The sequence below is a fragment of the Antennarius striatus genome, chromosome 1, assembly GCF_040054535.1.
Source record: "Antennarius striatus isolate MH-2024 chromosome 1, ASM4005453v1, whole genome shotgun sequence".
Lineage (NCBI taxonomy): Eukaryota > Metazoa > Chordata > Actinopteri > Lophiiformes > Antennariidae > Antennarius > Antennarius striatus.
In genome coordinates, this window is record NC_090776.1 from 4806471 (window position 1) to 4830353 (window position 23883).

The 23883-nt window shown below is 38.7% G+C and overlaps 2 protein-coding genes across 2 annotated transcripts; both read left to right on the plus strand.

The window, feature by feature from the left end:
- Positions 1 to 1664: 1664 nt before the first annotated feature.
- Positions 1665 to 11923, plus strand: snrpa1 (small nuclear ribonucleoprotein polypeptide A'). Its single transcript, XM_068321222.1, has 9 exons — positions 1665 to 1833; positions 4010 to 4157; positions 4540 to 4618; positions 5880 to 5926; positions 6016 to 6118; positions 7553 to 7632; positions 8050 to 8125; positions 10103 to 10196; positions 11666 to 11923. The coding sequence occupies exons 1-9, from the start codon at positions 1752 to 1754 to the stop codon at positions 11812 to 11814; spliced, it is 858 nt and encodes a 285-aa protein (XP_068177323.1). The 5' UTR covers positions 1665 to 1751; the 3' UTR covers positions 11815 to 11923.
- Positions 11924 to 12798: 875 nt separating this feature from the next.
- On the plus strand, positions 12799 to 20524 carry selenos (selenoprotein S). Its single transcript, XM_068321682.1, has 6 exons — positions 12799 to 13073; positions 13863 to 13994; positions 15393 to 15499; positions 15593 to 15682; positions 16352 to 16424; positions 19849 to 20524. Exons 1-6 carry the CDS (start codon positions 12968 to 12970, stop codon positions 19926 to 19928), a joined length of 588 nt encoding a protein of 195 aa, XP_068177783.1. The 5' UTR covers positions 12799 to 12967; the 3' UTR covers positions 19929 to 20524.
- The last annotated feature ends 3359 nt before the right edge of the window (positions 20525 to 23883 follow it).

Below are 23883 nucleotides of genomic sequence, written 5' to 3' on the forward strand. Positions count from 1 at the left end.
GCCACTGAGTGTGCTGAACAGTTACACATTGGGCCCATAAATTGGGTTGAGTTAATGCTGTTGTATTCTTGGGATGATATCCCTGCTGGGATGGTTGTAAGCTGTAAGTTTTCTCTTTGTGGGTTTATACTTTGTCTAAGTACTTTGTTGTATCCTTCTCAAATATTGAGACTTGCATGGGATGTGTAGACTAATTCTTTTCTCTAAGGATGAATTTTGAATTCTGAATTTTAGAGGACTGGCACAAACTAAACTGTTCAGTACCCTCAGGCTAACCATTTCAACATCAGTGGACAGCAATAAGTTAATACGTAGCTGTACCACATATGGAAAAAATTAAATCATATGTAATAGACCAAGGACTAGATTGTAAACTGAAGACAGAAGTAGACAGTGGATTCCAACCCAAGCCAAAAAACATGAAATAAAACAAAGATTAGAAGTAATGAAAAAAAAGTGTAACTAATATAAACAGTGAAACTGACATAGCTTTTCCTTAATGAAGACGGCACTTTAAAATTTCAGCAGTTTGATGCATCAAGAACTTAAGAAGAAGAAACTTTATTTCCATTATACCATTAAGATGAACAACAGAGGTGACAACAAGTGAAACGTTGCTTTTAGTCTGAGATTTGAGCCATCTCTGAACAGGGAGTATGTGTATACACTGCTTTAACAAAAAGCTATCCTTTTCCTGTTAACAGGAAACGGATGGGAATAGGAATAGGAATCGAACTGCCGTTGGCTGGACAATGTCTGGTCTTAAGACGTCTGCTTTACCGCTTAGCCACAACTTTAATAATACAATTAAAGTATGATTCCCTGTTAGAGGCAGACATTTTTCTTCTCGCCCTCTTCAGTTCATTTCTTGGTGTCTCTGAGAGAATGACCAGAAAATTTAAGGTTTGTCTCAAAGTCAAACCAATGATAGCATGTACAGTCGGACGCAGACCTGGTCTCCTTCTCTGTGGCTTGAGAAGAGAGTCTAAATCATAGTATGCTATACATTTATGAGATTTGAAAATTTCACAATATAAGGCATGAGACCCACAGCATAACCTCTCCTAAAAGACACAGTTTCACATCTCTCCATCAGTTTTACACAATCAATATGGTATATCACGTTAACAATTCACAACATTTTAGGATAAAATGCCGTTGAAGTCATCATATACAAGTGTATAACTTTTATTATACTGTATGGGTTTTTTTTGTTTCTAACCAAACTAAGAAGAGTAATAAAGAATTGAAAAAAATGAACAGAATACAAGATGGTTTGGACATGTCCTGAGGAGAGATAGTGAATATATTGGTAGAAGGATGCTGAGTTTTGAACTGCCAGGCAGGAGGCCTAGAGGAAGACCAAAGAGGAGGTTTATGGAGGTAGTGAAAGAGGACATGAAGGTAGTTGGTGTGAGAGAAGAGGATGCAGAAGACAGGGTTGGATGGAGGCAAATGATTCGTTGTGGCGACCCCTGAAGGGAAAAGCCGAAGGGAAAAGAAGAAGACAAGTACTGTACATGTTTTACGATTGTTAGTCTAACTTTTAGACTAGCAATCAACAAGCATACGTAATCGACTCCAACACGTATGCTTGTTGCCCTCCGTCCACTAGTGGGCGCTTTGACAAAATAAAGCCGCTGTTACTTGAAACCTTTGTTCCGGATAATAGCGTGCGTGTTCCGTGTAGTGCACCGCAGGGCGATTTGTAGCACGAGTCGAGCTTGTTATCGCCTGACTTTTGTCTCGAAATGGTGAAATTATCTGCTGAGCTGATTGAGCAAGCTGCTCAGTATACCAACCCGGTGAGAGACAGAGAGTTGGACTTACGAGGTCAGTTCATCTTCACGTCTGCATTGAGGGATATGTTCTGTTGGCGTGTTCGGGTTTTACGCGGGCCCAAAACCGAATTCATTTGAAACCGACACAAGTGGGTGTACTTTGTAATACAGTATGTACAGAAAAGGAACATTTGTGTAGACATGACCCATAACTTTTATTCTATTTGGCTACAGGTTAGCTAACTCGAGAACAGTTAGCTATAAAAGTAATCTACCGAGATCAACGCTTCCTGTGAATGAATACATGTAAACACCGGAGAGCTTTCACGCATTTGTCCGAGAAGAGGACTGAAGGTTGACCGATGTTGGTATAGACGGACTTCTGGAAAAGTAGAGGGAAATAGATGTTGGGATTCTTATACATGTGAAACGACTGTATTTCAAATATATATGAAAAACTGTATAATGTAAATAAAGTATATAACTATTAACTACTGATCTTTAAAGAAAAGACGTGGCCCGAACTGTTTATTTAGCCTGTGGCTAAAACAGTTCGGTTCGTACTATTGAGTGGAGTATTTCACATAAAAGTACATAATTATTGAATTTAATAACAAACATTTAGAAATTATGTTCCAATGTCTCATTAACTGATTAACAGCAGTCAGTTCAGGTAAAACTTGTGAAGACAAAAGAGTAGTGTCAAATCACAACACAAATAGGATTATATATCTTCTTTTCCCTTCAGGGGTCGCCACAGCGAATCATTTGCCTCCATCTAACCCTGTCCTTTGCATCCTCTTCTCTCACACCAACTACCTTCATGTCCTCTTTCACTACATCCATAAACCTCCTCTTTGGTCTTCCTCTAGGCCTCCTGCCCGGCAGTTCAAAACTCAGCATCCTTCTACCAATATATTCACTATCTCTCCTCTGGACATGTCCAAACCATCTCAGTCTGGCCTCTCTGACTTTATCTCCAGAACCTCTAACATGTGCTGTCCCTCTGATGGACTCATTCCTGATCCTATCTATCCTGGTATATATAACATATATATAAATAAATATATGTGGCTTGATTTAAGTAATAGATGAATAACAACCATTATTGGTTTGATGATCTTTGATGTATCTCTTCGCTGATGATGAGAGAAAATACGCTCAACTCTGAGTGGGCTGGAAATTGACTGATGCCATCTGCTGTTTTGTGAAGGCAACTTAAAGGTAGCTTACACCCTTTCAAGGTTTTGGAGCAGAGTTTCTGAAGACCTCAGTGCTCTTTTCACCTGCCGGACAATTTAGCATTTGTCTCTCTGCTGTGCTGCGGATATACCACAATTAAAATGATGTAGGATACTCGATTTTCCATCAGCAGGAAGGCCATCTTTGAGGTTTCTGACAAAATTAAGCCTTTATCGCTCTTTCCTTACCAGGTGGGAGGTTTGAAGGAGCCATCTAAGATCTTTATGGTTTTGTAAATCCTCAGGAATTTTTTTCATGAACTCTGTCCTCCTCTTTGTGTCAAGTGAGAAAAGCTGTTTGTATGGGTGTCCTAAATTCCACAATGGTGCCATTTATTTTATTATGTTCAGAACTACATTATTGTCTTAGCACCATTAAATGTACCTTTGTCAAATTTTTATTGTTTGACAGGAGTCTCAGCATATTGCTATCATCAGCAAGTCAAATAAGAATACGACCACCTTTATTTGTCCCGCAGTGGGGAAATTTGGGAAGTTAGTCATGTTGGCAGAGTGCTTGTGACGCAGTTATAATTGGAGGGGGACTTGGCTTGATCCCACTGCCCTGCGCCACACCTATGTTCAAGATCAGCAATTAGGGTTGTGTACTTCCACATACTAACCTTCTGCTGATCATTATTGTTGACATGCAATGTTTCTTTAAAAAAGCTCATTGTTGCTCTGTTCTTTGCTATAGTGTTCTGCTCAGTGTCCTTGTGAAAATAAGGAATATTTCAAGTGGTCTTTTCCCCCTTGAATGTTATGTATTTTACATCATTTTGTGTTGTTGTCAAATGTAATTTCTTTGATGACATTTAAAGTCTTACTAGAAAAAGTTTTTTTTAACCTTTGAAACTACTGCTAATGCAGGTCTCTAAAATGTGAATCTTGTTCCTGCCGTCCTCGCACAAATCTGCAAAAGCAATATTGTTTTTTTAGAACAGGGAATGCTTACTATTCAACTATTGTGTTCTTTCTACTATATAGGGTATAAAATCCCGGTGCTTGAAAATCTTGGTGCTACCCTGGACCAGTTTGACACCATTGATTTCTCTGATAATGAAGTTCGAAAACTGGACGGCTTCCCTCTGCTCAAAAGACTGAAAACATTGCTAATGAACAACAACAGGATTTGGTGAGTTGGTGCTGAAACATCTTCCAAATGTTATATTGTCAAATATTCAAATTGAACCAGTCAGCTGTTCTGCACTTAAAAAAATAGTTTACCAAGTGAAACGGTGTGCACTGCTTCAGCTTTACTGTCTGGAAGTATTTCTCACATTTATTTTCCACTTTTGATAACCTTGAGTAACTTCACTATTTTGCTTTTAGTCTCTTTGGTTAGAAATTGTAGTGCAAACTCCCAGTCTGTAGCATTGAAAGTACAACCATGTTTTTTTTTTGTTTTGTTTTTTAAATGCATGGACTTAGAGAGGCTGTTTTCTTTGAATTAGTCACAATAACCTTGACAACAGAACATGGTTTCATGCTTGTAACAGTACAAAATGTTTCTCCAGTCGTATAGGTGAGAACCTTGAGCAGTCTCTACCCAATTTGAAAGAACTGGTTCTCACAAGCAACAACATTCAGGACCTGGTGAGTACATTTATGAAGCAGCCAGTGCATCAGAACCATTTGAATGGGACACATTTCTTAATTTTTCCAAATTTTGATCACTAACACTATACAGATCACTAATACAGATTGAATTGGAAAAAAAATAAAACAACAACTCTAATGCACTATAGTTCTAACATCTGTGCAAGTTGTTGTAAATCTATATAATCAATGAGTTTTGTCCGTGTCGTGCACATTTTTGTAAACAACTGCCCAGTTTCCCCTAGAGGTCATTTTAGCTTGGCTGTAAAACTGATTTTTGATTATTTCCATGTAAAACCAAATTGATATGGAAGCCATTTAGGTAAATATGTTAGGAAAAGAATGCCACTAAACTACCAGTGGTCTCTTCCTTAACCTCTTTAGTGCTGGTGTCACACTTCAGCGGATTCAGGTGGCAGTGTGTCCTCAATCAGAGAACTAACAGTTTTAATAAAGGACAACATCATTCACTCCACCCACCCACTCGCGTTACCAGCAATTCTAATTCAAATTCATATTCAAAAAGGCAGTCACAGGTTGTAACATCCTGCAACACCCCTGAATGCAAAATTTTACCTTGACCTACTTGCATAGGTCAAAGATCAAAGCTAGTGCACTGACCTACAGTCTTACTCACACTGGCCTACTTCCTCGTCTTTCTATCTTATCCAATTCCTGAGTATACAAAAGTTAAAATTTGACCTTGACTTATTTTTCTCAAGGTCGAGGTTATCGTCTCATTTTCATCCCCTTTGCCACCCCATTAATGTGCTTTTTGTTTCATCTTTCTATCAGCAACGGTTGCGAAGATGTGTGGTGGACTAACTAACGGACGGACGAACGCTCAAACGCTGACAATTACAATACATCACCGCTTTGAAGTGGGATGTAAAAAACTTTACCAGTCCCAAAGGGGCAGCTGAAAGCACATAAAGCAGGATAGGTGTAAAAGTGCTAACATACAGTGTAAACATAAACAATAAAAATAATAACTAAATAATAACATAAATTAAAATGGTGGTGACCATAAGAAACAGTGGATTGTGTTTCAGAGGTGCTGCCTTTCTGTGGTGATAATCTGATTAGTTGTAATGCAGTAATTTTTTGCTGCTGGTGTAAATGTTTATTACTGGATCCCCTCTAAATGAGTCAGTTTTGTCATTTACGGTAATATACCGACAGACACGACACATTGGAATATTCTGTCTTTGCCATTGTTCAGGATGTGAACCACTACTTATTTTTCTACCACAACTAGGGTGATTTGGATCCTCTGGCCACGGTGAAGACTTTAACCCTCCTCAGGTATAAATCATCAATTTAAATTGGGACCTGCTTTAGAATGTCTTTGCGCGACACTGAATTAAAATCATGCATAAATCCTGATTTTCCAGTTTACTGAGGAATCCAGTCACTAACAAGAAGCATTACAGGCTCTATGTCATCAATAAAATCCCACAGATCCGTGTGCTGGACTTCCAGAAGGTAAAACTTAAGGTAAGTGATCAGTTTTTTTAAGTTTAAAAAATGTTACTTAGATATGAATTCTGTGATTCAATTCTGTTGGCCAGTCTTCACTTAAATTGTCCAGTATTCCAAGGCCTGCCATGAGATTTGAGTCATGAATCGTATGTATTGGAGGTTGAAGCTAAAACAGTGGTTTGACAAAGTTACAATACTTTTTTAAAGGGGCAGTTTGTATAGTATGACCAGAATTATATTAAAATGTTTGCGGATTACACGTAAAACGTCTCTCACCTGCCCTACTCTACCAGCTCACTCTCTCAATGCGGCATAAGCTTCTTATAAACTGCAGTGATTAATTGAAAATTTTGATTTCAATATCCTAAATTTCTTTCACGATTGATAAAGTATCCATTTATCTTTATCTCTGTAGCTCTATATACTTCTCACACTTCTTTGCTTCCATCCAAGGTAAAGTGCTACCGTGTTGCACGAGCATAGGTCAGCATGTAGTGTCCACTTAAATAGCTGTCGTAATGAAGCCTTAGATTTGAAAAAATTCTGACAATGTTCAGTTGAATTCATTTTTATTTGTATAGCGCCAGATCATAAAAAGAAGGCACTCAAGGCACATTCTTGGTAGAGCAGGGAAAGACCTCTATAGAATCAAACTTGCCCCACACAAGAAGGCACTTTGGGGATGGAGGCAGGGAAAAACATCCTGTTAACAGGCATAAACCATGAGTAGAACCCAAGACTCAGTGAGCGGCTATCTGCCTTTACCAGTGAGGAGAGAGAGAGAGGCATAGGTAGAAAGACAGAGGGAGCGACAAAGCCACAGGCAGATAGGGAGAGAAAGTGACAGAGAGATGACAGAGGAGGAGCGATATGGCACCATTAGTTCTTCAAGATATGGTGAGGCCTGCCTGGCTCTTAAGGCCTTTAAAGAGAAGAAGAATGATATTTAATTGTATTTGGACTTTAATAGGGAACCAGTGTAGAAATGGTAGCACAGGGGAAATGTTCTCTCTTAATCTGGTTCCTGCTTAGAAGCTGCGGCATTCTGGATCAGCTGAAGATGTTTAATAGACTTGTAGGGGCAGCCTGATGGTAATGAATTGCACTAATCCAGTCTGGATCTGACTTTCTGGCTCTCCACCATTTTTAGCATCTGCCAATGTTTCCATCTACACTGCTTCACTGCCTGTTTTCATCCCTATAGTCATTATCCTTGTTGGCACTATATCTATCTTGTGTGTGTGTAACAGCCTTGAATTTTGCTTTGGAGCTATGTTGAAATTTTGGTCGTATTCTACAAGTTGTCCCTTTAAGTACAGCAATGGTTATTTACAGTGTGTTGACTTCTCTTCTGCCCTAAGGATAATGTCCCATTAGTGTTCCAAGGCCTTCTGGTAAATTGTTCGTTTCATTATAATTTTCATTTGGAACTGTGTGATATTGTCTTAGGAACGTCAGGAGGCGGAGAAAATGTTCAAGGGCAAACGAGGTGCTCAGCTTGCAAAGGATATTGCCAGACGAACTAAAACGTAAGATGAAAGTCCGCACTGAACAGCAGCTCCTCAGAATCACTGGATGCTGGCAGACGGAATGGGTTAATAATGGCAAATATGAACAGTGTCACCACCAGTCATTCACGGTATTTATGTGGACAGAAATTGTTTTTTATTTCAGAACGTAAGAAAACTCGGTTCTTCACCAAGAACTTATAGCCTGATGTTTTTTCATAAAAAAAACAATATATCCATAGCATAGATTGTAAACGTCAAACTGCAAACTCTACAGTTCGAACCTGATGCCAGATTCATTCTGAAAGTGTTGCTCTGGACTGCTGCAGGTGGATAGCGTGTCAGTGTATTGAACTAAAGAAAAGATACTACACTGGTTGGGAGGTCAGAGGAGCTCAGGTATGGCTCTTGTGTTTATATGAGGTGTGTTCTTTTCAGGTTCACACCAGGAGTAGCAGCACAGCTGGAGAAGAAGAGGACGGGGCCATCTCAAGCTGACGTAGAAGCTATCAAGGTTAATTTTTAAATGGAAAAATATGGCTGCTGAGGTTTTTTTGGTGACAGGGCAATATTTAATTTATATTCCACTTTGTTTTTAGCTGTGAAATGTAGCAAAAGTCATTCCCAAATTTGTTTTAGGCATATTTTCTAATGGAGGATAGAGCTTTGCTCAGGATTGTCTTTTACATTTTGATCTGAAGTTACGAGCTGAGTGTGTGACCCACGGGAAGTATGAAGAAATACGTGCATATATGTATTCCACTCTTAAAGATTTCTGGGAATATATGAAGTAGTCTAACCCAAACCTTAAGTATGGCCAGGCAATGAATCAGTCCTTTTTTAACTTTACAGACTTTGATTGATTGGTGTTGGGTTGGTGTTCAGAAAGCCAGATAGCATTATTTAACAGTTTTAATAGGCCACATTCACACCGCAACAGTTCTTCACTTGCATCACACCAAGAGTGGAAATGAATAATCTGTTACAGTTGATTTAAATGGAGGTATAGGGAGTCTTGTTGCAAGATGAAACAGCAGACTGTCTGATAATTGAGCTGTTGCCACACAAGCTAACATTAGTGTTCAGTTCCTTCTCATCTAGTTTAAGGAGTAAATTTTGAAATATCAATACATAAGTAGTATGCACTTTTTTGTTTTATGTTCAATAATTATGACTAAAAGCTCATGAATATAAAAAATATACAGTGCGCCTTCGTGCATCAACACTCGCGACTTCACCTCATTGCAGATTTTTTGCAGACGTGATGCCGTACGCGCATTCTATTGGCTGACGGCATCCAGAAGTGCTCTCGGTTCCGTTAGTCTCAGACTTATGTGAGACACAAAAGTGTTTTAAACAGTTGATAAGAGTGTGGGAAAAGGTAATACAGATAGGTGGTTTAATATCAGCATGGGGAGGGTCATAAATGTTTAAATTACCGTAAATAATAAGATTAATAGTGCGACGCTTGATCGCGGAATTCATTAATTGTGTGTGGTTTTTGGAACGCATTAACTGCAAGTAATGAGGGTGCACTTTATGTCAAAATTTTAGATTATAAGATCAGTCACTAATGTTACTTACCAGGAATATATACAGTAATCCCTCGTTACTCGTGGTTAATGCGTTCCAGGACCAACTGTGAAAAATGAAAATCCGGGATATAGCGACAAACTATTTATTTACAGTAATTTAAACGTTTGTGAACTCTCCCCATGCTGATATTAAACCACCGTATATCTGTAATACCTTTTCCCACACTTTTATAGACTATTTAAAACACCTGTGTTCTGTGAGTTTTGGAACGCAGCACACACACAGATGCTGTCAGCCTATAGTATGCGCGTACGGTATCGCATGACTACCTACTAGAAATCCACGATGTAGTGAAGCCGTTCATCTTGGAAGTGTCAACAAGCGAGGGATTATTGTATACAGGAAAGTCAAACTTCTGAAAATTATTTTCATCAATGTACTCAGTACTTGTTTTGGCCACCTTTGGCATGAATTACTATATAGCCTGTTGGAAAAGGTCATCGTCTCCGCAAAGTGCTTGAGGAGACAAAAGCAGAAGTGCTCTAAAACCTTCTGGTACAGGCTGTGGCAACTTTAGAACTGATAAAACCCTGCATAAAAGTAATTTACTCAACCATTTTTAGATACACATCTTTTTTATTTTTTTTATTTGAAATCCATAATTATACAAAAGGTTAAAAATTGCTTGAAATATTTCAGTTACAGTATGACTTTTCACTTCCTGAAATAAATGACCAAGAATTAATAAACATTTCCATGATGTTTACATTTTTTAATACACCTCCATATAAAGAAAGTTATCATTTTGAGGCAGATGTAGTTTGGATTCTGGATTACTTTTGACTTTCTAAAACGTTAAACATGACTTTGTAGGTTCTTTGTAGCATTACAGCTCCTAAAAGAAGCTTAATAACCAACTGCTATCTCCCAGTTAAAGAATAACTTTGTATTTCAGAATGCCATCGCTAATGCTTCATCGCTGGCGGAGGTGGAGCGGTTGAAAGGGATGCTGCAGGCAGGGCAGATCCCAGGCCGAGACCTCAGACAAGGTCAGTCCTGGTTTGATGTTGTCTGTGGAGGTTCTATGTCATCCAGGTCATGGTTATCTGGAGCCGTTTAAATCAATCCACTGGACTTTAAGAAAGTGTCTTGAATAAACTTGCAAGAAACTTTCAAGGAATTTTCTTAAAGTCCAGTGGATTGATTTAAACGTCTTTAGATAACATAGCTGATGTTTTTGTCCAAGATGGTTTTGAAGCGATGAGTCTTCATGTAATTGCACCTGAGTCAGTCTTTTAACAAAATCGACAAGTGTTGACTATAAGTAGCCTATAAATGACTATAAATCTCACCAATGACCTGCCGGTAACATATTTCTACATTACTAGGAGCAGTTTGTGTTATTTGAACTCAGTTTCCCATACACATTTATCACTGCAAGTACAGTAGTTCCTTGACATAAGAGTGACTCGTAGTTTTTTTTAAATACAAGCCATCACCTGGTCCATGTACTTGTTCGATATACAAGAGCAAAAATCCGAGTTATGAGTCGTGCTTATTTTAAATGGGGAAAATTCGTTTGAGTTACGAGTAGTTTAAAGGTACTACTGTAGTCACTAAGCATATGTACAGCTTAGCTGGTGCAGACTTTAGTCCTGAACAGATAATAGATTAATAACAATTATGTAGATCATTTGCACATGGGCTGGCAGTAACTTGGTTCACTAGGTCTTGGACTGGGGACCAGAAGTCGCCACTTCAAGGCCTGGTGTGGACCAAACTCATTTGAAGTGTGAGCTGGCAGTGGGAGGTGTAGGTTCACCTCCAGAGCACTGCCAAGGTGCCCTTGAACAAGGCATCACTCTCCCTAAAAGCTGCTCATTTGGGGCGGACCTCAAAGTAACTGCCCATCACTCCACCTCCCATTGCATGTAACTGCATGCTTACAGGCCCCTGGTGTGTGTATGTTGTTTCAGGGGACTGTACACACACACATGTACGCATGTTTGGAGTATATAATTAAGAGTGAAAAGCTAGTATCTCCTTTCTTATCATAATGACTTTATTTTCTTACAACACCATGAAATTTAATCAAGGATTCAGGGGGAAAAATGTGTTTTTATGTGTGAATTTAAGAGGGAAACTGCTTGCCCAAAGTACCAGAGTCATGGGATCCCAGACTAACAGTCTTCTGTCACAGGATGTAAGGCTGCAGTATTTAGTAAATCAATGGTCAGACCAACATCAACATTTTTTGAATGTATTATGATGTTTACTTGTACAATCTATTGGTAAACATTATTAAATGGTCTTGCAATGTGACGTACAAATTTTGCAAAATCTTAAACATGTTGAAAAATCGACAAGATTCCAATTAAAAAATTGCATCAATGTAAAGTGAGATGATGATGCGTCTTCTATTACTTTTAGCAACATGCTATTGAGAATGATTGTAACTTCCTTTTACTCCAACATATTTTTTTGGTTGCATGGTTGAATATATTCATTTTTAAATCAGGTCCAAGTGGGATGGTGGAGGAGGAAGAAGAGGAAGAGGGTGAACAGATAGCACATGCTGATGTAGACGCTGGAGATGAGATGAACGAGAGAGACCAAGAAGAGGATGGTGAAGACATGGATGTAGAGCCACATGTTAACGGGTCCTAACAACCCTGAAAGCATTTTTTCTTTTTGATCATTTTTTGTTTCGAAAATACATTAACCAGTACAGTTTTGTTTTGTAATGTGACATACAATAAAGTTCTGTTTCTTATAATGCAGTGTCGGGGATAAGTTTGTTTAAGCAGTTAGCCAACGTCCACTGGTTACCTGGATTTACATTAACTTTTATGAATTTATAGGTTTTAGAGATACATTTTGAAAGAATGAATGTTAGAGTAAAGGGCAATATTGGACTACCAGGTGTGAGGCACGATGATGCCTCAGCAGTTTGTTTGGGTTCTTTTCTGTGAGGAGTTTGCATGTTCTCCAATCTTCTCTGGCGTCCTCCAGCCTCCAGAGTCATGCACTTTAGGTGAACTGGTCTCACCGAAAACTTTTGAGTTTGATCGTGTGTGTGACCTCCGTGTGGTTCCACGATGAAATGGATTCTCATCCGGGGGACGATTGCGATCGTGTCTGCTATAAGAAGATGAATGAACTGCCACAACGTATGAACATATGTAGCGGGATTATTCAATCAAGTTTTATTTATATAGCGCTTAATCATGGCAACAGGCATTTCAAAGCGCTTTGACAGAAACCCAACTGAACCCTGCAGAGCAAGCATAAGCGACAGTGGCGGGGAAAAACTCCCTGGATGAGGAAGAAACTCCGGGCAGGACCTAGACTCTTGGGCGGCCATCCGCCTTGACCGGTTGGGTGGAAAAGAAAAGGAAGATAACAAGGTAAGAGAAAGAGAGACAAGAGAGTGGCAGATAGGCCAGATAGAGTCAGAGTCAATATGGTTATAGTTAGATGATTGGGGTTGTTGCCTTCAATATTGCATCCTCTTACTATTTGCGTATCGTTAATGTGCCATATGGCCTAATTACCCTTGATTGCAATTCTTGGCTGTCACGTGTATGTGTAAAAGTTGTTTATAAAGTCGCTTAAAGATGACGTACATCCGACGGGACCAATGCAGCCAGCGGCTAATACACGTCATCGTAAATGTAGTTAGCTAGCCGCTTGTAGCAAAGACAGTTGACGCAGGAAAGAGTTGCGACCACGACGAGTAACTCAGCAGCTAAACGCGCTTTATATAGTATTCCATCCAGGAAGAGTTCGCGTCCTAAGCATACAGCTTGTTTCATCAGAGATGGATGATGACATAGAGATTACAGACATTGATGACGATGGCTTTTTGGATCCGGTGAAGAAAGCGCCCATCAGAAACCAAGACCTAACTTCCATTAGTGTGATTGGTAACTCGACATGATAACAAGACACACATGGTCATGTTGGATTCATTTTGACAAACTTTCTTGAGCAAGGATAAAGGACAGCATGCGGGTAGTTCGCACTTATAAAGTGACGGTGCACTCACTTGCTAGTTGACGTGTATGCTAATCAGCTAGCAGTCTGGTTCAAGTCACGTTCGGGTAGATCGACCGTAAAAACAAAACAAAACCGTGTCTGTTGAGACGCAGCAGTAATTATTGAAATCTGTGCGATGCTCGCGATTTTTGTTTTACGTAAAAATGTCATTAATGCCTTGAATAAAAAAAAAAACAAAAGCACACGGTCCTCAGGCATATATCAACTCCACAAGAAATTTTCAGACAAATAGATAATATAGTAGTCATCGTGTTGTGCTCTCCATCTCTCTCTGACCTGGATAGCATCGGCTTTTATATGAAAAGTAAAACGAAGTGGTGAACCAGGTTTTACAGACTATGAGTTTTATAGATCGGAAAAAAAAAGGATAAAAGTAAAAGACATGATTGTAGAACAGATGGTTGTGGAGAATGGATAATTGTTTTTTTCTTAATTTTGTCTGCTTTTTTTTAGTTTGATAAATGTTAAAAGGTTAGATGGTTCTTTGTTCAGAAAATGCACAGTATCTTCATGTAAACATGTTAAAAATCATATTTAAATCTCTGTCTCGCTCTCTTCATCTCTCATCCGAGTGTTTTTAATATGTTTTTTAATTTGTGTATGTCAAAATTATTTTGACACTAGAAGAGCCATGTTTTTGTTCCTGCTTCCTTCAGTGGAGGATATCCTGTCCCAGTATGGCTGGTACCTCCTGGTTGTGACTGTTCTGGTTTACCTCCTTATCCAACACATAATCAAGTGGAAATCCAGCCAGAGAGACAGCAGCTCCCCTCCACAAACACAGCAAGGTCAGCACCAATACCTGGTTCATAGTTGCACAGCGGTCAGATCACAGAACCTAAGGTCTGTATTGTTAAGCAGAAAGCCAGACTTTTTTTTTTAACCTGGCAAGACCAACATGGTGACAGATTGAGTCACATGTGTGTGACTCAATCTGTCCAAACTCATTTCCCAGGTCTGGCTCTTCGGTCTCATTCTTGGGCACATAAGTTGCATCAAGTTGCTCAACTGATTCTACAAGGCTTATTTTTCTACCGTTAATTCCAACATTAACCATTAACGGGCATAGTGAAAGATCAATCCAAGTGAATAGAACATGCGCAAAATATTGTTCTTATTGTTGTAAAACTAAGATTAGAAATGTCAGATCTGACGTTTATAGAGATGTAGACAATTTTGGACAGAGTTTATTTAATATTATCAAGAAAACTAGTAACTAAATCAAAAATCAGATAAAAATTTACATTGAAATAATTTCAGATCATGTACCTGTTTGTCATGCTTTTAATCAACATTTGTCATTGACCTGTGCTTGCAATCATTTTGCCTCCTGTTCCTGGTTCCTCAAATTCCACCAACCCATCTATTAAGAGTCCCTCCTCTTTATAGGAATTATTTTTCCTATTAATCTCTTTCATACAATGCATGAGCTAAAAAAGGGGATAATCATGATAGATGATGCCATTTCAGTTCTGTTCCCTTAGTTATTCATTTACTTCAGGCAAGGCAAGGAAAAAACAAAAATAGACAAAAAAACAAAAAAAGCAAGGAACAAAATAAATAAGCAAAGATCATAACTTAACAATACAACTCTACCTGAAAGGGAGTGGGAAGAAGAAAATTTATGTAATCCCACCCCAGTTCCTGATTCAGAGATCAACACACTGAGCTTCATTGCTACTTCTTTTAAGGACAACTACACAATTATTGCATAATGATGGCATCACCATCACTTCACTTTTTTATTGTTGGTTTTGTGGAATAGGGCATTTTTCAATACTTTTTGATAGAAACAACAGATTTCCACACAATTTGAATATGAAAAACAAAGTAGCTGTGAAGAATTATGGTTGTGGCAGAGGTTCAGACTCTACTGGTGCACCTTCATAACCTGTTCCTTCATGTTGTTTGGAGCAATTATCAGGTGATTCATCAAGCTCATCTTTTTATGCAAAGGCAAGAACTATTGACGACTTTAAAATCCAGAAAGAATTCTGTTCGCTCCTAAAGCATCCTATTTATAATGGTATAAAACAGCAAAGCATCGCTTCAGAGATATAAACCTTTTCCAGATAAATAAAAGCAATCCTGTTTATCAAATAATCTTGCGAGCTAAAAGTTCTGTTGTTGTTATTGTTGTTATTGTGTTTTCTTATTATTGAAGAAAAAATTTGATTTTTTTAAAGACATTGAGCACATTACCAGAAACCATGAGGCAATGGAAGCTGTTCGGAGAAAGATGCAAGAGGAGCTTGATGCCAAAGCAGCCATCTTCAAAGAGAAGCAGAAACAGGTACTTGAGTTTATTAGGAACATTTATAAGAAAAGCAATGGCCTGTCTTTGGTGACCACCCTGACATAAATGCATGATGTGTTTTGTAAATAGCAAGAAGAAGTGAGGAGGAAACAGAAAATAGAGATGTGGGACAATATGCAGCAGGGAAAGAGTAACAAAGGACAAGCAAAGCTTTCTCAGGTGAGTTTAATTGTCATAATATATCAATAAATAGTTATCTGTCTTTCATCCCCGTGAGTCTGAGGCTTTCCTCACGATGTTACACTTATTTTAAACTGACATTGTGAAACAGTATTGAACAGGTTTCATTTTCATCATTTTAAACTCATTTCCACATTACAGTAGTTACTTTCCAGAATGGAAAGGGATATCTTTATTGTCCCTTCTGGAAAATTAGTTTTACAGCCAACATTGAATAAGGTTACATACTGTATATAGACAATACAAAAAGTATAATGCCCAAACTAAATATTGGACACGAGGTATAGGAAAATAGAAACAGCTGATTTAGGAATGTTAATTAGGCCACTAGTGGGAGGGAAAAAAAAGTTTTTACAGCAATTTGTCCTACATTGTGGCTGTACATATGTGCATCCGGATGGGAGCAGCATGAATCCCTTTGAGGGCTTGGCCAAGTTGTCTACCGTAAAGAGAATATTTGTTGTTGGGTGATCTTTCTAAAATCCCATTACTGTTGTCATTTTCAGACATCCCTTCCAATGCGATCATACAACTAATTTAGTATAAATAGTGATGTGATCTGATGTTCCCAATGTATTAATCAATTTATACCATATTCACACACTTTGCTGTCCCTCATATGTTTGTGATTGGCTCATGTCACTACAGACAGTTGAAGAGTCCAGTTCATCCACAACAACGCTGAAATCAAAGACTGACAAGAAGCCACTTCGCAGTGCAGGTATGAGTGTAATCAAGGTCTTATTGTAAGGCTATGGGGTTTTTTTTCTGCTTGTTCCTGTTTTTTCTCTGCTTGTATTTATGCATTTCACCTCATAATCAAGACAAGTAGACTATTAGACATCTTTCATGAACTGTGATTTCATTGAGTTCTGTTATCTTCTGTGTCATTGAACTGTAGCATGGTCTTGATTATATGCTACAAGTTCTCATAACATTTCATGCTGCTTCTACTGTATATGTGATCAGATTTCTTTGAGCAAGTGTGTCAGTAGGATTGGGCATCGAGATCTGGTACCAGATTCAACTGAGATTCAGTCAGAATTATTAGTTGATATTAATTTCAAATAGGCTAATTAGTTCCATGATACATTTCACTCACACTGAAATCAAGAATTTGAGAAAGAGACATTTAAAAAGAGTAAACATAAAAACATGGACTGGAAAGAGGACAGATAAGAACACTAGATGTTTGTTTTTACACCCCGAGAAGGGGATGTATTGTAATTGTCAGTGTTTGTGTGTTTGTTCGTCTGTCTGTTTTGTCCGTTCATTTGTCCACCAAATATCTTCGCAACAGTTGCAGATAGAAAGATGAAACAAAAAGCACATTACTCGGGCGACAAAGTGGATGAAAGTGAGATGATGACCTTGATCTTGAGAAAAGTGGGTCACAGTCAATTTTCAACTTTTGTACACTCAGGAACCAGATAGGATAGACGAAGGAGAAGGTCAGTGTAAGACTGTAGATCAAAGCTATGGCTTTGATATACCTATGCACTAGCTTTGATCTATGGTCTTACTCACACCGGCCTTCTCCATATGCACTAGTCAGGTACTACTTTCAGGGTACCCTGACCTACTGGTACTCTGAAAGTAAGTCAGGGTTAGGGTTAGGATGTTGCAGTCTCTTACTGCCTTAGTTCTAGTTGTGTTTTGCAGTTTGCCCTATCTGAGAGGGGAAAAAAATGATTCTTTTCATTCATTTAAAAGGGCGGCTGTGGCTCAGTGGTAGAGCGGGTGGTAGAGCGGGTCGTCCTATGATTCAAGATCGGTGGTTTGATTCCTGCTCCCGCCCAAAAAACACCCGGAGTGTGAGCTGACAGTGGGAGGTGTCAGCTCACCTCTGGAGCACTGCTGAGGCGCCCTTGAGCAAGGCGCTGCCCCCTTTACAAATTGCTCATGAGGGGCGCACCATGAAGGAGCTGCCCACCACTCTACCTCCCCTTGCATGCCTACAGGCCCCCTTGTGTGTGTGTGCGTATGCTACAGGGGCCTGTACTCACTAATATGTATGTGTTTGAAGCACTAACTAGATTATGCATTCTTAATTTCCCTTCAGGGATCAAATCAGTATATAAAATTAAAGATATTAAAAAAGAAATAAATAATGGAAATGTATTTTATTTTTTTAATAATATATTTTGTAAATATTTTTTTATGTATATTTCATTGTTTTTTTGTTTTTTTGCATTGTTTGTGTTTCAAATTCAAAAACTGTATTTATCCCCAAGGGGCAATTGAAGGTATGTAGAGCAGAATATACACAAAAACCAACACTAACACTAAAATAATGTAAAATAAAATAGATATGTACGGTATAAACAGGTATGTGCAATAAGGTTATATATATATATATATATATATATATATATATATATATATATATATATATATATATATATACTGTATTATACAAGGTAATCCCTCGTTACTTGCAGTTAATGCGTTCCAGGACCACCTGTGAAAAATGAAACCTTTACTTTTCCCACACTCTTATAAACTGTTTAAAACACTTTTGTATTAAAGAAAAGTGTTTAATACACGGAAGTGTGCATGTGTTCCATGGGTCTCGGAACGCATCACACACATGGATGTTGTCAGTCACTAGCATGCGCGTACGGTATCACATGACTACCTACTAAACATCCACGATGTAGTGAAGCCATGCATCTTGAAGCGCAAGTAAGTGAAGGATTACTGTATATAAAGTCACAATTCAGAAAAGTAGTGTTTGAGAAGTAATTAAATGTCATTTTAACTTATTATTTGTCTGTAAACTCATTCATTAAAATAAAAACTGGTAGGAAAGTATATTGTCAATCCAGTATTGGAAATTGCAAATCATGTGTTGAGCTTAACAACTAACTTGCTGTTTGTACACTTTTTTTGTCCTCTTGTTTGCTTTATTTTTCATTGTTGCATAAATTATACATTCATGCTTTATATATCCGCAATTGAAATCGGAGTCCTTAACATCCAAATGATACCCTAAGCTAATTCTTGTATTCTTGTAACTTTTCACCTGTGGCTCACAGCAGTAGAAAGGCTGTTTAAGAATAATATTACCAATCTGCTTTCACAAATCTAATGATCATAGTGATAGTGAGATTCACTAAAGGAATTGAAGAACAATATCAAAAATAAATAAGCAATAATTTCCCCTTCAGGAAGCTTCAGAATGCTTCATTTTCACCTCACTGCACCACATCCTCATACTGAGAAAACAAAACAAAACCACACACCATTGAAACACCAAGAATTGCTGCGATGTGATCCTGTTATTCACTCTGGCTTCACATGCATTTGTCTCTATCAGGCACTGATAATGTTCTTATAGGCCACATTCTATGAGGCCGGTCACATTGTGACACGTTGCTAGTAAGGCTTTGCTGTAAGGCTGCTGTTTTCCATTACCTATGTTGTTATTTTTAGATCCACATGAAGTTACAATAGATAAAAGGAGCAACACTACTTTTCCCAGTCATTGCATGTGATTATCCAGTTGCACATGTAGCCGAGCCCTGTGACCACACAGTCCTGTTCAGCAGCTGTCCAGGTTTAATAAAGCATTGTCGACTAGGCTGTTTGTATGAATCAGTTTCTTTGAGATGGAAGGCTACCGTTTACCAAAATGGTTGGGGCAAAAAAAGTCAAGGTTCAAACCTTAAATTGACAGTTTCATAATAAAACAGTCAAAATACTTGAAAGAGAAAGCATGTTTCATTCAAATTCAGAAGTTGCTTCAGATATGTTAAAATACATGTCAGTATTGAGCCTTGAATTATGCTGGCAACACATCCAGGGCGTACCCCGCCTTTCGCCTGTTGTAAGCTGGGTTTGGCTTCAGGATGGATGGATGGGGTGGGGGTGGGGGTTCAGAATGAGTCATTTGAGACTGAAAAGGACAGCTGTATTTCTACTGTTGTACAGCCACATCAGCATCGCAGAAGGATGTGGCCACATCTGCGCTCTGCTGCATCCAGAACCACACCCAGCAATCGTGTCGCAGATTAATGACACACCCATGTGCTTCCATGACTCATTTTACACAGTAGACGGACATAATTTCTCTTTACAGTTGTTGGATCAGTCATCGACAGAGACCCTTTACCAGCTGTGTGGTGTTTCTCTTTTTGTTTCAGATTACAATCCTTTGACTGGAGAGGGCGGGGGAACCTGCTCATGGAGACCTGGTAGGAGAGGACCGTCATCAGGTGGATGAGGTTAAAGACAGTCAGAGACATTGGTCTGTAGGACCTTTGACCTCTGACATTACTTTGTGGGTGCTGACTGACTGACCCAAGCTGACAATGTCACTAAGAGCAGATGTTATCCTTTTTTTTTTCTTTTTACTTTCTTCCTAAATCTAATGAATGTTCATTAGTTTGCGTAAATTAATAGCATATACCTATTTCTTTTCTACCATTCACTTTATCTTTGCTGCAACCATGTATGAGCATCAAAGATAATGTGATTATCATCAATTGAACTGTTAGATTTGTTTTGGCATTGTAAGGGTTATATTTGTTTTGGCATTGTAAGCTTGTAATGAAGCCACTCCTGTAAATGGTAGGTAACCAGTAGGTTTGGCTGATGAAGTCCACAGTTAGCATGGGTTTTTTTTTCTGATTCATTCTTTTACATTCATTGATGTGCACTGCCATAGCTTAAGAGTTGATGTTACTAAAGCAGCTGTAACTGGTAGATGTGGTTCAGTAAAACAAATGGTACATTCTGATTTTGTAGTTGCAAACATTTTGACCAGTATGAATGGCTGTACTGTTCTACACATTTTGATCAGTAAACACATGACGAGTTTGTATTTTGTATTTTTTGGGAATTTGTGAGATTCAGTTGTTTTTTTGGGGTGTTGTTTCAGCGGCTTATATACAGTATACACACACACACACACATACACATACATGCATGTTTCTTTTTCTTTCTTTTTTCTCCTTTCTTCTTTTTCACTTTATAAAGTGCTTTCTATTAATTTTTGTGATTTTATCTTTATACTCACAATTATCATGGTAACTCTTGCGACATCACTGGGGCCTCAGATCTCCGAGGCCTTAACATCTTCAACTAACAAAACACAGCCACAGGGTGTGATTTAGTGACAGCCAACATTCCACAAACAAAAGCAGAATGTAACACAATGTCATTAGTATCTGGTTGGACTCAAAAAATTATGTTTTATAATGTTTTTAACACAATGGAATAATATGGTGTCTAACAATCATGTCACATGGGGATTGATCACATCCCCAGTCTGGATTGTAAGGAGATGCCAGATCTTGTGTCTTCCTAGAATGGCAAACATTATGTTTGTTGCTGTTCTTTCCATTACCTGCAAACTGCTACCAGCTGCTTTGTAAATCTCTGGAGGTGTTCCCCTTGTGTCTCTTAAACAATATCACTACCCTATCCTCCTGCCTTGCTGGCCCATAGGTATTACGCAGACTGATTTGGATCTGTAAGCACTTGCTGTCAGCTCCTAGGTCACAGAAAACGTCACCACTAACTTGAGTTGTGCTGTGTAACAAAATTTTTTTAAGATCATTGGAAGAGTATTAAACTACTGGCAGAAAGGACACCAACACACTTTCTTTATAGCATTATCAATGATCAAATGCTCTTCTGGGTAACTTCAAATAACTGCTCAACTTCGCATCATTGAAACATAATCTTGGTTGAAGTGATGGGAAGCATGTTTGGCACTATTCCTCAATTCAGGGTTATTGGATTTACTAAAATCATCTGACATTGACACATCCCCTGCCCCACATACCACCCCCACCCCCCCCCAATGCACAAGTACATGTTTTAACTTTATTTCTTTTTGTGAGGCTGGAGTGGATCATATATCCTTTCCAGAAAATAGGCAAAATGTTAAACTTGCTTAAGCGAAAAACCTAGATTGCCATTAAAAGTCACCATTCTCTAGCTCAAGTTAAAAAATTATGTGTCCATGGAAACAGACAAAAATAATGTACAGTAGGTAACAAAAAACATGCACAAGTGATTACCAATTTGATGTGTGAGGTTTGTGATATATGCTGCAGACAACCTTAAATTAATAATTTACTATGGGCTGTTAGGAATGAGGAATGCATCACACAACAATGACCTTTAAGAACACATGTTGGGTGTTACAGAAGAGACTGAATCTTGTGCATACCGACATTTAAGCTTGTGTATATACTCAGGTTGGCTGTGCACTAAGAATGGCAACTAATCTTGCCAATTGATTAATGGCAACATTAAATATTTACTTTTAAAAAATACGTATAACATTTCTTCAAATCGTTGTGGGATCTTGGCTGTTTTTAACCCTATGTATTAAAACCACATCTTCAGAATTTGTGGCATCACTGTTTGATTGTAAAGCTCCAGAAATATTGCCCATCGGCATGGGGGTGAGTTTAAATAGAGATTGGTGAGAGATTGGTGAATCAATTTTTCCCAAAATTGTCTTTAATCCTAACAATAAGTGTTCGTATGATTCTCCTTCATAAATTCATGCAGACTGTGATAACAAATATTACATTTGTATTTATTTTATTATTCATTCATTCATCGTCAACCGCTTCATCCGCTGTGGCAGGTCGTGGGGGGCTGGAGCCTATCCCAGCTGACAGAGTGCGTGAGGCAGGGGAAACTCCAGGTACGATGATTACTGTAATAGTGAATATTTTCATTATATTAAAAAAATGTTTGTTTGTATTGAGACCTCCTGGAAATCATGTTTCAAAAATAGTATGATTTAACTGAAAAAAGTATATATACACTGCTCACAAAAATTAAAGGAACACTTTTTCAATTGGGCCTGGCATGAAATCAGTTAGACCTGTCTGATAATTTTCTGGTTGGTTAAGCAGCTGAGGGCGCCGTTAATCACTTTCAGCTGTATTAGTGTTCATTGTATTAACAACAGGTGCACTACAGTGGCAACAATTAGAAAACCCTGAAAACAGGACTGGTTTTACATGTGGAGTTCATTTCAAGTTTCTCCCTCTTGATCTTTTTGGCTGGTTTTCCACTCGTGCTGGTTTTGGCTTGAGTAGTTATCTCGACTGGCAGTATTAGGCGATTCCTCAACCCTACAGAATTTGCACAGGTTGTCCAACTTCTCCAGGATGGCACATCCACACATGCTGCAGCAAGAAGGTTTAATGTGTCTCCCAGCACAATCTCCAGAGCATGGAGGAGATTTCAGGATACTGGTAGTTATTTTCGGAGAGCTGGACAGGACTGTAGAAGGTTCTCGACCCATCAACTGGACCGATACCTGCTCCTTTGTGCAAGGTGAAACAGGCCGAGCACTGCTCTTGGCCTACAGAATGACCTCCAGAAGACCACTGGTGTGAATGTCTCTACCTAAACAATCAGGAACAGACTTCATGAAGGTGGCCTGAGGGCCCGACATCCTGTAGTGGAATACTCATATATATATATATATATATATATATATATATATATATATACTGTATATGTCCCTCTCACCCTTTTAGGGTGGTATCTGTGTGTCATCCTCAAGCTCGGGTCCTCTACCAGAGGCCTGGGAGTCTGAGGGTTCTGCGCAGTATCTTAGCTGTTCCTAGGACTGCGCTCTTCTGGACTGAGACTTCAGATGTTGTTCCAGGAATCTGCTGGAGCCACTCTTCCAGTTTGGGGGTCACTGCCCCAAGTGCTCCTACTACCACGGGGACCACATTAACCTTGATCTTCCACATATGTTCCAGCTGTTCTTTCAACCCTTGATACTTCTCAATCTTTTTGTGTTCCTTCTTCCTGATGTTGGCGTCAGCTAGAATTGCCACATCTATCACCACTGCCCTCTTCTGCTCTTTGTCCACCACCACTATATCTGGTTGGTTAGCTAGCAGCTGTTAGTCAGTCTGAAAGCTGAAGTCCCACAGGATCTTAGCCTTGTCGTTCTCAACCACCTTTGGTGGTATGTCCCATTGGGATTTGGGTACTTCTAGTACATAGTGGGTACAGATGTTCCTGTACACTATCACAGCTACTTGGTTGTGCCTAGCTGTACATGAACTCCTGGTGTACACTTTTTTCTACGGTTTTGAATGGAAATTGCTATGCAGAAAATGTTAAAAATTTTAAGAACTCAATGTTAAATCCTAAGTATGAAAACCCAACCTATCTATGGTATTTACCTT

Coding starts and splice junctions, on each gene's coding strand:
- snrpa1 (XM_068321222.1), top strand. CDS start 1,752: ATGGTGAAATTATCTGCTGAGCTGATTGAGCAAGCTGCTCAGTATACC. Junction 6,119..7,552: donor TCCAGAAGGTAAAACTTAAG/GTAAGTGATCAG, acceptor ATATTGTCTTAG/GAACGTCAGGAGGCGGAGAA. Junction 7,633..8,049: donor ATTGCCAGACGAACTAAAAC/GTAAGATGAAAG, acceptor TGTTCTTTTCAG/GTTCACACCAGGAGTAGCAG.
- selenos (XM_068321682.1), top strand. CDS start 12,968: ATGGATGATGACATAGAGATTACAGACATTGATGACGATGGCTTTTTG. Junction 13,074..13,862: donor AACTTCCATTAGTGTGATTG/GTAACTCGACAT, acceptor TGCTTCCTTCAG/TGGAGGATATCCTGTCCCAG. Junction 15,500..15,592: donor TCAAAGAGAAGCAGAAACAG/GTACTTGAGTTT, acceptor TTTTGTAAATAG/CAAGAAGAAGTGAGGAGGAA.